We start from the raw sequence: 14,079 nt of genomic DNA on the forward strand, positions 1-14,079 counted from the left end.
CTACGAGCCATATATGAGAGACCATGTGATTTTTGTCTTTCTGAGTTTGAGTCACCTTGCTCACTCTTATACTTTCTAGAATGCATTAGGTGATTTTAAAAATCACTATTTTCTCCTTTCCCAAATTGAGAGAACTAAAAGTAACACTGGATCCCAGTCTTTCTTCAACCTGACATGATGCTCTCATTCTTACTACTGATCATCTCAGTCCATGCCTGGTACTCTTTCCTCTCCAATATACAGTGAGTGTGGAGGTGATGAAGGGGATGGTAGTTTACATGGACTTTGGAGCTCCAGATACAAGCAAGCCAGTTAATTTGTCTGATCTTGTTTTTTGTCTATGATATGGGCCCCTGACCACTAGACTTCCCTTTGATAATAGTCTTACCAAAAGGTTTTCCAAGGGATTAATTACTTAGCCTCATTAAATGTTCTTAAGCCCCAGTCCGGAGAAGACTAGTTGTTGCTATGTTGTGGCCATAGCTCAAGGGAGAGGTATTGATAGCTTGAATGATACATCCATAAAATGGAGTGATGTATTCAGGAGGCCACCCAGTAGAAGTGGCAAAATTGTGTGACTGTCTAGATGTGGTGTTCGAGGAAGTAGGGGAAAAGGATTCTTAGCTCTGTCTGCATGAGGCTAGCAGCCTGGTTGACTGAATGTGGGGCCACCTGTTCCATGTTCCTCACTGACAACAAAAGATTTAAGAACTATTTTTCTAAACAGAAACAAATGTGGTCTATATTAATTTTTAAATAGTAATGACTGTTAGAGGAACTGCAAACTCACTGACTAAGCTATTGTTTTCTTTTCATTACACAGAATTCCAATGTCTTTCCATCCTCCCCTCCCTCTGGACTCTCTGATGAGCCCCAGTCTGCCTCTCCCTCACCCAGCTACATGTGGTCCTCGAGTGCACCACCCCGTTACTCTCCACCCTACTATCCGCCTTTTGAAAAGCCACCACCTTACAGTCCTTAAAGAATACCTGCTGGGTATTGAGATTATTGTGGCTTTTGTATTTCTGCTTTCGTGGAAGTGTGTAGGGTACATCTAACTTGTGACTTTTATGCATAAAGTTTTACAACCGCTTGCCAGGCTATGAGAAGTTAGGGATGAAACTTACTCATTATTGGGGAAGGGCAGGGCTGGCTAGGCCAAACCCAGCACTTCCAAGAAGGGGCAATTCACACTGTAAGCAAGGCTGGGGAGCCAATCCAGCTAGAAGCTTGTCACATTTAGATTCGCATTTCCCTATGCTCCACCTCTATACAGTACAAATGTGGTTGTCATCTGCTTCACTTTATGTAAGAGTGTTATCCTCCAGCCCTTGGCAGATGGCCACCCTAGCACCTTGGTTCAATCACCTAGTATTATAGGCTCTATCTTTCCCTACCATTAATGCCAATCCTTTCCTAGCTGACAGGGCTACACAGTACTTCTGATACAGAGAATTCTGGCTAAGATTTTCATTTGCTTGTGTTGGATGTTGAAAAAAGGTGCCCATACCTTTACTCCTTCCTTCTCTGAGTTTTGTAAAAATGGCTGTTGTGATCATTCAGCTCAGCTTTTGTTATTGGTACCTCCCAAGGGAAAAGTGCAATAGTCCCTCATCCTGAGTGGTGGGAGAACAGAACTGGTTGTTCCAGAAGCACTGAAATACACAGCAACAAGAGTGCTGTTTTCAGTAGATTTCAGCAATACATCTGACAACTTAGGAGACAGTGGTTTTACTACATGTTGCATTGTTACAAAACACATTTGCTACAGTTGAAATTCAGACTTAGATTAGATTGGGTCATGAATGAATGATTACTATCTTTGTGATAATTTAACCTTCAAATATTGTGCTTTAACCCTAGCAAATCGCACGGATTCTGCACCCTATACCCAAACAATCATCTGTACTTTAATGTCACTGAGCTTATTTGTCCCTTTTTTTTTTCTGTTGAGACCAACCATGACAGCATTCAATTCAAGATTATGAAAGTGTTACAATACCATTTCAAGTCTGGAAGACCCCAAATACAGCCAACTTGAAAAATTCTTAAGTGTTTCAGATTTAAAACCCATCTGGCACATTGTGGTAGTTACACAGTTGCTTTAATTATACATAGCTTTAAACCATCAACCTGATGAGTTCAAAACACCTATGCCTTCACTTCAGAATGAACACTTTCATTTGGGATCTTATGTTAACCAGAGAATTGGTTTAAAGATTGATAATCCTACACTTGTATAATGTAAAAGTACAGGGGCTACAGGAAGATACCTAATTAGACAGTTGCAAATACAGAACACACACTGGAAAAATTTCCAGCCGATTTCGCTACCTCCCAATTTGATGGATTAGAGGTAGCAGACAAATGCTGGTGCTCCCATCTACCTTGTAGACACCTGGTCATACAGAATCATCAAGGCACAACCAGTGCACTCACTGTTCACAGTAAATGTTTTCAAAATATTCAGTTTACCCTTCAGCGTCATGAATGTTGTCTTCAGATTTCAAACCCGAAAAACTACAATCCTTTTGTGTTATACAAAATTATTGTTATTTTGTACAGTTCTGAACATATTAAAATTCTATTGGATTTCAAAAAAGGACTGATAATCAATTGAATTATACAAATACCAACTTGTAATATTTAATAACTTTTTGGCATTTACACTTTACACCTTTTGCTTTAGTGAATGTGTATATTTTTTAAAGGCACCATTACACAGTATATCTACAATTATCACATTTCTTAAAGTGTTAAGATTCTATGACTCATTTCTATGTATTTTTCTTACTTTACAAAATAACTTGAAACAGTATAGATTTTGTAACACTTAATTTGAGCAGCTTCTTTTTTTATTACATCAAATTATATAAAGTGCATGTTACCTTAGGAAAAATTAATATTTGCTGCTTTACTCTTTTGCAAAACATTTGCTGTAATGGAGGAATTTGTATTTCCAATGTATCTTGACTGCATTTTATAATATTTACTGCTTTCTTCCTAATTTTGCTTTAAAGTATTGAACTGGGCATGAAGTATTAAAGTATTAATCCAGACCTGTATAAACTGGATGTTGCTTAAAGTCTGTATCACTGCCATGTTGGAAACCCAGACGGCTTTTGTGATGTTTCAAATTAATAAAACTATCCTTCTCCCTATGTACGTACAGGCATTCTCTTGGTATGTACAAAAGTATAGCATGTACTCTAAACCAACTGGTAGCTGCCAACTCACTTTTGACTTTGATGGTTCAAGAAACACTGGGGCACAATTAACCAATACACAGAACCTAATGAGAATTTCTGCCATGCTATCATCAGAAACAGCTACTGTCCTGTTATGAAAAAAAAAATAGAATAGGATATAAAGCCTATGTGATTTGGTAACAATAATTTGTAAAAAATGCACTCAAAATTAGAATTAACACATTTTATTTTGCCATAAGAAAACTCTACGAACTAATATCAGGTAATGGTTAATGAAAAGCAGAACTTAAAAGTCATGACAAGGAAGATTGTACAAGTATAAGCATTACAATATTTGGGGGAAACAATTAAGTTTTCATAAAACTGAATGAGGGAAGGAAGCCAGTGCTGCTGAATTTGCATTTAATGTCCTGTAATAAGCATGCCACAAAATGCCTTGCTCAATGTTCACCATTTGTTTTCTCTTTTTAGTACAGTGGAACAAATTCTTCATTGGTTCCACGTAGGGGGATAGTTACTATCAAAATGATAACAACTTAAAATATTTTAGTTAATCCTGCCAAGACTTCTATGGCATTTAAAAATGTTTGTTTAGTTCGAACATTTTAATCCTGTCATTTATTTTAACAAATTGACTATTTCAAAATTTTTCTATCTACAATATTTACATGTAATTTAGCATTAGAGCAAATTTGAAGCCAACTTGAAAGGGGAAAAAAGTAACTCAACAGCCAGAAAGCTAAATAAAAATAGAAAAAGCTCACAATAAGTTTTATATAGTAGCTTGCTACAAATTTTTAATCCGATAAAGATTGGGCATAAAGAGTTTTTATCCAAAGGCATATTCCATGTGAACTCTGAACTTTGGATATACAAACTTATAGAAAAACTGAAGACCCTGAGACACATGCAAGTAGAGTCTTCCTGGCAAAATTACATTTTAATTTCCAGTTTTCCTCCTCCCCCAAACTCCAGAAGACATCTTCAGTAGACACAAAGTTTTAAACTTCAAATTCAAATTTACATGGAGCACAGCAGCAGCGACAAGTAATTCTATCAATGCTATTCAGAATGGCTAGTTTTCCATTATAGAATTCCCAGTTTGTCATAAGTTTCTAGAATTTTCATTACAACAAATTGCCCTAGCAGTTGAGACAAACATCCTGAGGCTCTGCTGGCATCACTATCATTCACACTGGCAGAAGTATTTATGTCTAACTGGTGAAATGGCATTAATGAAGCTCAAACTAATTTCCACTGAGAACATTTTAGAGTGCACCCTATAGTCAAAGAATGTCGTCAACACCCATAGGGAAAGGAAACAAGATATCGTGATTGCAGACATTGGAGTCTAGAGTTATAAGGTGACCTCAAATTTTCCAAGGGTTAGTTTATAAAATGGTTTGAAGGTCTAGGCTTACAGAATAGAAAACACAGATGTTGTCAGAAAACATCAATCTACCTCTTGGTAAGCAAAAAGTATTATTTGTCTTTGTATTATTGCAAATAATGATGCCTGACAGCCTTAAGACACTGAAACCTTGCCCTTCAAATCTAGTTTACCATCTGAAGAATCACATATACATGAGAATTATGATTAAAGCTTCAAGTTCACAGTAAAAAAATAGACAATTAAAATACACAGAAAGGAGAATGAAAATACTTATGCTGAACTAAGAAATATTTAAGCAAGGTTACAAATGACTACTAGCTATGAGGCAACAGTAGTTTTCAGTATCTATTATTTTTCTCCCATTGCAAAAAAAATCACAGAAGTGTGTTAATTCTGTTATAAATGCTAGGCTACATATTTGCTCCAACCTGCTTCCTTTTATTACTAGCACTTGGGTAAGTTTTAAATTCTTCTAAATGTTTAAATATGTATCATCTTAAAGATGAAAGGTTAGGTATTGTTGAAATAAATGGGAATTGACACACTTGCAGTATTCCACATGCAGTTTCTCACTGCTATAATAAAGTAGAGGTGGAATGGAACACACATGAATGGAACTTAAATTAAGGGGTTAAAAGCCTAAAAGATCTTGTTGAAAGGAAAACACTAGATTGACACTTAAACTACTTGAAATGAAATCTTCCTATTGGAGCATTCTAATAAGAACATTTTAAAATATATGCCAGTAGCCTCCCACCTAAAATACACATGAAACTCATTTATGGAATCTTATCATTTACCAACATTATATATAAAGATGCATTTGGTGGCTTTCAGGTTATAATTTGTAACATTTCATAGGAACACTTTTTAACCATAATGACCAAAAAGGAAATACTCATTCAACTCAATTGCTTCTATCACGTAAGAGCAGAGAATTAAAAGCTAAGTGCAAAAGAACTCTGCATCACCTCCTGTCCAGATTATAAATGGTTGCCTTTTTTTTTTTTTTTTTTTTTCTTTTAAAGAATATGGCAATAAAAGCAACGATTAATGATTAATTCTAATTAGCTAAAACTAACTCATTCTTCATAGGAGACTTATTTGCATGGCTATTTTCATGGAGGGAGGCAGGAGGTTGCTACCCATTTGGACTAGCAGAATAAACAACCAGGTAGGACTTATTCTGAAATTTACTAGAACAATTTTTGGAAGTTCTTTACTTTTTATGCCATATACAAGACACAACACATAGTCTTAATGTTAAGAAAATGGAAAATTCATCAATAAAGTGCTAACATGGAAGGGGAAAGTTATAAGCTGTACTAGGGTATATTAGTAACTCTAGTAGCTCCAGTAATTCTCAAAGAACATTCAGACTGCTTCAAATACTATTCAGAAAACTATCTTTCTGCATCTTTTAATTTTCAACTCTTTTAAATGAGCTAAAAGCTAACTATACAATCATATACTGGGAGGGGGCTTTCCAATCTCTACTTTTTCGAAAATTGCTTCTAAAGATTATCAACAATCCAACTAGACTACTTTCAGATGATGTAGCAGATCAAATTAACTTTTCACTTGTTTCACAGGTCTTCTGAAATCACTGCCCCTTAACCCAACCCAAGCTTCGTGATATTTCAAAGGAGTTCAGTAAGATTCTGGTATTATAAACTCAAACTCAGTACTGCCATCTGTTACATTCTGCTTAAAAATGGAATCATTTTCTTGCCGAATAAAAATACCTTCCCAGGACATTGGCTTGTTTTGAGGAGTGGATGTAGTCCCTGCTGGAGGCTCTTTTCCAGCATCAACCTTATATCCGATAGCATCATCCTTCATGACAGGCACAGTGCCTGACCTATCAGAAAGGTATGCATACTGTCTGATCTGTAAAGACTTGCATGGATGTAAACGATAGAGCTTTGAGTCCCCAGAAGGATCTTGACTATGAACTGACTTTATGTGTGAAGACATAAATTGATAGTTGATGAAAGATTTGCCACAAGCCAAACACTGATACCTTCGCTCCCCTGTGTGATGAATTTCATGCTTTGTGCGATATTCTGCAAGAGGAAATACCTTCTCACAATAACGACATGGATACTTCTTCTCCCAAGAATGAATGTTAAAATGTCTTCGCAAGCTTGTCAGACAGACATACGACCTTTTACATACAATGCAGATATAATAGACCCTTCCATCTACTATTAACTCATAGTGATCGTCATGCTTTACTTTCATACGTTTGTTTGGTGGCTCACTGCCAGATGTCTTTGGTAGCTCATTCTCAAGTTTGGTCTCCCCTTCATCAGGGTCATCTTTGACAGGGATCACTATGTCATAAGTATCTTCACCAATATTTGCATACACTTTGCAACCAGTTGACAAGCCTTCAATTTCTGTAGCTGTATCTAAAGTGATGATTTTCTGACCCTCCATTAGATGCTTTGATCGTAAGCCTGGATCATTAGTGTTTCTAGTAATTATACCTGAAATTTTTAAAGAATTAGAAAGTGGCTCCTGCAGAAGTGTCGGAATCTGCATCTTCTGGGTTAATGATCCATCAATAGTGGTATTTTGGGAGGTATCAGCTTGTGGGACCAAAGATGTATTACTGACTGCTGAGTCTGGGCTGGAGTTAATAGTGTCATCATCATCATCTATAATTTCTTCCTCCTCTTCTTCATTGGCCTTTTTTCTTGTTAAAACAGAGCTGTTTGGTGTCTGCTGATTCTGCACAAGTAAATTGATTGAAGAGGACATATTATTTGGAAGTGAAGAGCTGACATTTGGTGGCGTAGTAAGTGGAGCCTGATTTAACAAAATAATGTTAGGAGTCAGATGTGTTGGAGCTGAAGACACCAGCAATTTTTCACTTCCTTGTGTTTGGCTCAGAGTTGCCTGATTTGCAGGAGTAGGAAGCTTCTGAGTAGGTGTGATATTTGTTAAAGGGGGAGAGTTATTGCTAGCACAAGGTGCCACTTCAGAAATAGCAACAGGGGCTGGGTTTGGCTCGACCTGTGTCACTGTGTTGTTACTCGGCAAAGTCTCCTTTGCAGGCAAAACCTCAGAGCAGAAAATGACATCATCATCATCATCATCTGAATCAGTAACAATGATCTTTTTCATTTCATAATCTTCAGCAGATAATGAAAAAGACTCTGTTATAATGGGCATTATAGGAGCCCCATTATCTTGGGCTTCATCTTTTGATTTTTGTATTTCAAGGTTTTTGTCATTAGAACCAGGAGATGAAGTTTCAGCATTACCATCCTGCACTGTACCTGAGATGCTTTTAACCTGTGACAGTGGGACACCAAGCTCTGCTATGAATTTCACTCCTAGTAACTGCCCTGATTTAATTAACTCGTCAAGTAAATCTGCTCTAACACGTACAATTTTAGAACTATAGATATAATTCAGAATTTCTGCAAAAATCTCTGCTCTTATAAAACTCAGTTCAAAAACTTGCCCAGCAATTGAGAACAGCTGATGGAAGTATGTACTTGAAGCAGAAAGAATGTTCTTATGAGCTCGAAATTTTCGGTCTTCCACAATAACAGTAACATCACAAAAGAGTCCATGGCCACGCTGCTCATTCAAGGAGTTCAGCAGACTGCCTGAGTATTGAATGTCTGTAGCAGAAATCAGTTTTCTACTCTCCATGCCTATGAGAGAAAGAGAGGAGGGGAAAACGGAAGATTAGGGAGGAAAAAAAACAAAAGTACTTTATTTTCCAGAATTTAAGCCACAGAAACTTTAGTTTACTTAAATTCTAATCCAGTTTTGGCCCAACTCTGACTTTCATATAAATTGCTCAAATATGCTAGCTTTGGACCATGTCCCAAACCTTTTAACTTCCTCGGAGAAAAGTCAAGCAAGTTTTAATTGCCATGCAGAGCTGAACAATAATCTCCCTAGTTGCCTTCCTTTGAAATTCAGAAATACGCATTTTCACTAATCACCTTTAAAAATAATTCACTTTCTTCCTTCTAATTTTAGGTTTTTCCCTCAAGAGTTAAGGATTAATTTTGAACTAAGTTGTTTTTAAGAAAAATCTTCATCATAAAGCATACAAATTATTTCTTCTGTAAATGAAAGAGTTAAATGTCAGAACAGCTTGGTGTGTTTGACACTAAGTCTGCAATATCCACTCTCCTTAATTTTGACTAATCTTATCATTAAAATCATATTCAAAAGTGAATCCTTGCAGCCAAGGACAGTTACAAACATTAACAATTATCATCTCCTAACTCTCCATTATTTTTCTGTTCTTACCTCCCCCTACCTTTACACTTTCCAAGGGTGCAGTGTGAAACAGCAAGTGAAGTCAACACATATGATCATGAAGAAACAATAGAAAAAGAAACCACACCATTTCTTAGTACTTTTTTGCATTAAAAAATAGGGCAATTTTTATTTTGTTAGAATTATGTGCACTGGTATAAGAACTTATTTCTCTTTAAATGGATTAGTGAAAATGCAAACTTATTAGAACAGAGGAAATATTACTGCAGAAGGGGAGATGCCAATAAGCCTCTGTGTGTGGCAACTCCTGAAACACTTATTTGCATTTCACAGAAGATATCCCAGTAACAGTGATACCAGAGTTGTAAAAAAAAAAAAAAAAAAAAGGGAAAGCCCATATACATGTTTATTTTTTATTATTTTTATTTCATGTGTATGGGTGTATTGCCTGCATGTGTGTAAGTGCACCTGCATAATGCAATGCCTGCAGAGGTCAGAGGAAGGCATCAGATCCCCTGGAACTGGAGTTACGGAGGGTTGTTTATGCCATGTGGGTGCTGGGACTCAAACCCAGATCCTCTGCAAGAGCAATCAGTGCTCTTAACCATGGAGTCACCTCTCCAGTCCCATATTTTTGTTTATAAGCACAATATACATAGGAGGATATTAGGTATTAATCCTTACTTGCTAAGTACCATCGGGAAACAAATATTTTACCATTGATATTATTTTGTTCTTTACTTATTAGTTCTTTGAGAATTTCATAGGATGTATTTTGATTATATTCATCCCCTAAAGTTACCAAAAGAATATCACTGTCAAGTTAAGTTATATACATGGAGGCAGACTTTCTCAGTATCATTAAATTTTCTCAACATCGTGGCTTAGGAATAAAAAAAATAGGCAAAATGCTAAAAATCAAGGATCAAAAACATGTTAGATATTCTATTTTAAGAGCACCAAGAAATTACAGGTTACCATAAAGGCATTCATTAAAAAGTGTGACCTTTGGACAATGTGCCATCGACCAGGGCTTCTGAAATTGGGAGATTTCAACAGAAACCACTTTTAAGTGGTGAGCTTTCTGCATACGGCCACACGATTTCTGTCGTTTGCAAATAGGTTTTTCTACTGTGGAGATGTGTCAGATGACACTGGGATTTGGTTTCATTTTGTTTTGGTACCCACTTCCTGCTTGTCAGAGTGGGCCCAGGGGTCAACACAAGTCAGTCTCAAACCTTTCCTCCCCTGGAGATTTGCGACCTGACAGTGGGAAAACCATCCTGAACCATTGTGTGACAAATCCTTGACCAGGGGCAGGTTCAGAGGGCTGATGCAAGTAGGATAGAGATAAAAGCCATCCGCTGGAGAGTGAAACAAACCAGCCCCTCTCCCCATGGCAGCTGAACCTCATCTCCCTCCACCTCGCTCTTCTTCATTTGCACTCAGCCAGATGCAACTGAGGTTTTCAACCCCAATTCTAAGAAAAGCTAGCTTCTTGGCAAATCGAGATGGTGGTCTGGGCAGCCCCAGAGAGGACGGGGGGATTAAAGGGTGCTGGAGAAAGTAGAAGGTTGAGAACAGGAGGGTGCGGTGTTGGGGGGGTAGGGGGGAATGAGGCAAGGCAGGCGGCATTGTTAGCCCCAGGATGGGGGACCGAAGGGAAGGATGGGCCCAGCAGTAAAGCTCAGTTTAATCAAAGTATGGGGTAGGCAGAAAAAGAGCCGGCCAAAGGAAGGCAGAAGGGAGAGGAAAAACCAAGAGTGGAGCTGTGGTGGGGTTTCCCCACGCCCCGAGGCCTACTCATGGTATCAGCAGCCCTCTGGTCGGTCCCGGACTGCAAGGGGGCCACGCCGCGGCCCTCCCGGTTCTTCCCCTACTTCAGTCCGGGGCCCACACAAAGAAAGCCGGAGGAGCCGAGCCTTCGACTCTGCCACTTCCTGGTTCAAGTGAGGCGAAGGCAGACGGAGGCGCGGCCCGCAGCGCAGCGGAAGGCGCAGGCGGGCTGCTTCTACCCCTCCCGGATCCCAGCCGGCTCCTCACCTGCTTCCAGGCGCCGCCGCCGCTTTCTCTTAAGGCCGCGGAAGGGTCAGAATCCGACAAGAAGCCGGACTCCCCGGCGATTCTGCTGCTTCTTTAAACGTCGCTCCAGTCTTGGTCGACGTCGACACAGCCGCTACTGCTGCCCTACGCCGCCAACAGAAGGCACCGCGCGGAGGCGAGGCGCCGAAATCCGAGGCGCCCTCCTCTTCCGAGCGCAGTCCGGGTCTGTCCGGAAGGGCCCGAGACCTAGGCAGCTGGGCTTCAGCACCCAGCTCTGCTTTCGGCTCTTTCCGTGAGCGAGTAGAGGAAGACTGGGAAGTGCTCTAAAGTGTTCGGCTCCTTCCGGAGAGTGAAAGGGTGGGAAAACGGAAAGGGAAAGGACTGGTAAAGCTGGTTGGAGTAGAAGGGAAGTTAGCCGCCTTTATTTAAATTCAGTGTAAGCCTCCAGGGCTTAAAAACTTCCAGAGACTGTGTGGCGTTCCTTTCTTTTGCAAGTTTGAATTCTGTTCTATGACCTTGTTTCTTAGATCGCAAACCACCTTGAATATAATCTGCATAATAAAATTTATTAACTCAGAATAATTCATGTTCTAGGATAAATTACAGTAGGTACTTAAAAAAATTTGCTATAATTTTAATGTACTTTTAAGAAAGAAACCTAGTGTTTGGACAAGTACTGTCTTGTTAACTGAATGCTAAATGGTGAAATACTTTGTTAACTCCGTTTCTACTAACATACTGATCACGAGTTTGATCTGCAGCAAACTGTATATGAGGCCCTGCGGAATAGAAAGGCAAATAAGCAGAATCTCTCCCCTTTCAGAGGGTTCATCAGCTAGGCATATAAATATGGATAAAAGTATTTTACAAGGCATAGAGTCACAGAGAAAAAAAAACCCCAAATATTGCCATGTGTGCTGTATCTTGAGAGGTAATATTTATTATTATTACTATTATTATTTCCATAGCATTTTGTCCAGAAGCATTTGGCGTCTGACACTTAAATGTTGGTGATTGTTTAATAACTAGGTTAGACAACTGAATAAAATTCCATTGTGTTATAGGCACCACATTTTCGTTATCCATTCATAACTTGATGAACATCTGGGCTGTTTCAATGTCCTGGATATTGTGAATAGTGAGGCAATGAACATGGATATGCATGTATCTATAGAGTCCTTTAGGTATATGCCCAGGACCAGTATAGCTGGGTCACATGGTAATGAATAAGTTATAAATTATATAATCGTGTGTATTTGTGTATGTGTGTGTGCACATGTGTATGGAGGCCAGAGATCAACATAGGGTATCTTCCTTAGACACTCTCCACATCTTTTGAGATAGGATCTCTTAATTAACTTGGAGCTCACACTCATCAGTGTGGATAGGCTGGCTGGCAATCAAGCCCCAGTAATCCACCTGTCTCTGCCTCTCTGACTCAAGGATTACAAGTTCATGCCTCCTTGCCTGCTTTTTACATGTGTACTGGGGAAAAGAATGAAGGTACCTTATGTTTGCATGGTAAGCACTGTATTGACTAAGCTATCTCCTCAGGCTTTATAGATTATATAACTTAAAAAATTCTATGGCAACAAATTCCCGAGTAAATATCATGATGAATGAAGCTACAGGATTTGGAGAGCAACCATTCAGGCTGGTTATTGACCACATTCCACGAGGGAGCCAAATAAAACTTTTCCTGCAGCAGTTAATGACATTTACTAATTTCATTTCTTTCTTAAAGATGTGTATAAGGTAATACTGAAAATATTTAAACAACTTTAATTTTCACTTATTTCCCTGTCCAGTGGAATTCCTATTCTTTTTTTCTTCAATGTTCCTGCCGAAATGTCTATCTAATTATTCTGGTGTGAAAATGAATATCTATTTTTTTTCAGTAGGAAATCAAATTTGGGTGATCTAATCTATCTCTATTCTACATTCTCAAAGTTAAAGGCACATAGTAAAACATCAAAGTGGTTGGCAATACTTTATTTTCACTTGGAAATTTAAAATTCCTTAAGCGTGTCTCCAAGATTTTATATTGTGTGAGAGAAAGAAACTATGTGGGGAATTACCATGTTACTGCTTCTTATTTGGACTCAAAATGAACATTTCTTTGGTTAATATAAATACATTTCTCAGTAAATAGGAGTGTAGTGTTGTAAGATATAGGCAGACTAGTATTTTGTTGGCAATTAAGCACCTAACAAAGCTAATTAACAGATCAGTGATCGTTTTTGAGTTATCACCCCCCCCCCTCCAAAATTAAGTAGCAAGAAAGCTTAGAAAATAAGGCAAAGTATATCTGGAAAGTTCTAGAATCCACATCTCAGTAGCTTAATTGGCTGAAACTAACATGAGGTGTTTCTTTGAAATGAAGATCATGGTATCTGTAGATGTCACTCTTGATGTCACACCTGTTAATTATCTTTCAGTAATTTGTAAGGCACCATATAATTTGTTTGGAAGTAGTGTTAATATTGCCCAGGCCACCAACAGAATTGCTTTGCCTTTGTCCCTATTGTAGGAGGGCATTAAAAACATAGAAACCCAACTGAAGCATCAACCTCTCAGCTCAAAGCACAGGAAGCATTTTCCATTTTGGTTGTGCCCCTCAATTCTAAACCACAGCAACCAAACCAAAACAGCTACCTGTAAAGAAAGAACAGGTTAGGGCCTCCCAACCTTGACTTGATAGGCCTTAACATATTTGATAGAATGCATGAAATCTGTGAGTGGGCTATGGGGGTGCAGATAGGGGAGGGGGTGTAACTATTAAGATACATTGTATGAAATGCACAAAAATTCAATAAAAATATACATTCAAAAAGAAAGACCAGGGAGGTAATTTTATTTGGAAGAAAGCAGAACAGACTAAGAAACTTGGCTGATGTTAATAATTATCTTTGGGAAAGACTTACTGGAGTGTTCTGATTCTCAATGGGCTATTTCAACCTTTACTTTCTCTTTATCTGAGAGTTTAACCCAACTTCAACCTTGTACATTTTAAAGAGAAGAATTTATATCAAATAGATTTGGAGGTGATAAGTTCACATTCTGGAAAGGTTTTTTGATTGACTGATTATGGACAGTTAATTTTTATAACCACATTGTGAATGTTTGCTTGCCTTGTTTAAACTTGGCTATTAATTCCACGAGAGCAGTAACTGCCCTATCCTG

The 14,079-nt window shown here is 38.3% G+C and overlaps 2 protein-coding genes across 6 annotated transcripts in view; one reads left to right on the forward strand and one right to left on the reverse strand.

Annotated features, from left to right (window-relative positions):
• Tmem255a (transmembrane protein 255A) overlaps positions 1-5,620 on the forward strand; it is a 63,415-nt gene extending 57,795 nt beyond the window's left edge. For 3 of the 4 annotated variants that reach the window (XM_029563975.1, XM_008833937.3, XM_029563976.1), the window contains one exon: positions 824-5,620. In XM_029563975.1, the coding sequence (XP_029419835.1) occupies positions 824-982 (159 nt within the window). In that variant the 3' untranslated portion in view covers positions 983-5,620. The remainder of the gene's footprint in view (positions 1-823) is intronic. The other variant, XM_008833936.1, reaches the window with a different exon arrangement.
• Positions 5,621-11,352, reverse strand: Zbtb33 (zinc finger and BTB domain containing 33). Of its 2 annotated transcripts, none has more exons than XM_008833934.3 (2): positions 10,897-11,352; positions 5,621-8,273 (listed from the first exon to the last, which is right to left on the reverse strand). In XM_008833934.3, exon 2 carries the CDS (start codon positions 8,269-8,271, stop codon positions 6,253-6,255), a length of 2,019 nt encoding a protein of 672 aa, XP_008832156.1. In that variant the 5' UTR covers positions 8,272-8,273; positions 10,897-11,352; the 3' UTR covers positions 5,621-6,252. The 2 variants fall into 2 exon arrangements, with proteins under 2 accessions (XP_008832156.1, XP_029419834.1); XM_029563974.1 differs by lacking the exon at positions 10,897-11,352 and adding an exon at positions 10,657-10,794.
• Positions 11,353-14,079: the final 2,727 nt, after the last annotated feature.

The sequence above is a fragment of the Nannospalax galili genome, unplaced genomic scaffold (assembly GCF_000622305.1).
Source record: "Nannospalax galili isolate Female #2095 unplaced genomic scaffold, S.galili_v1.0 scaffold75, whole genome shotgun sequence".
Lineage (NCBI taxonomy): Eukaryota > Metazoa > Chordata > Mammalia > Rodentia > Spalacidae > Nannospalax > Nannospalax galili.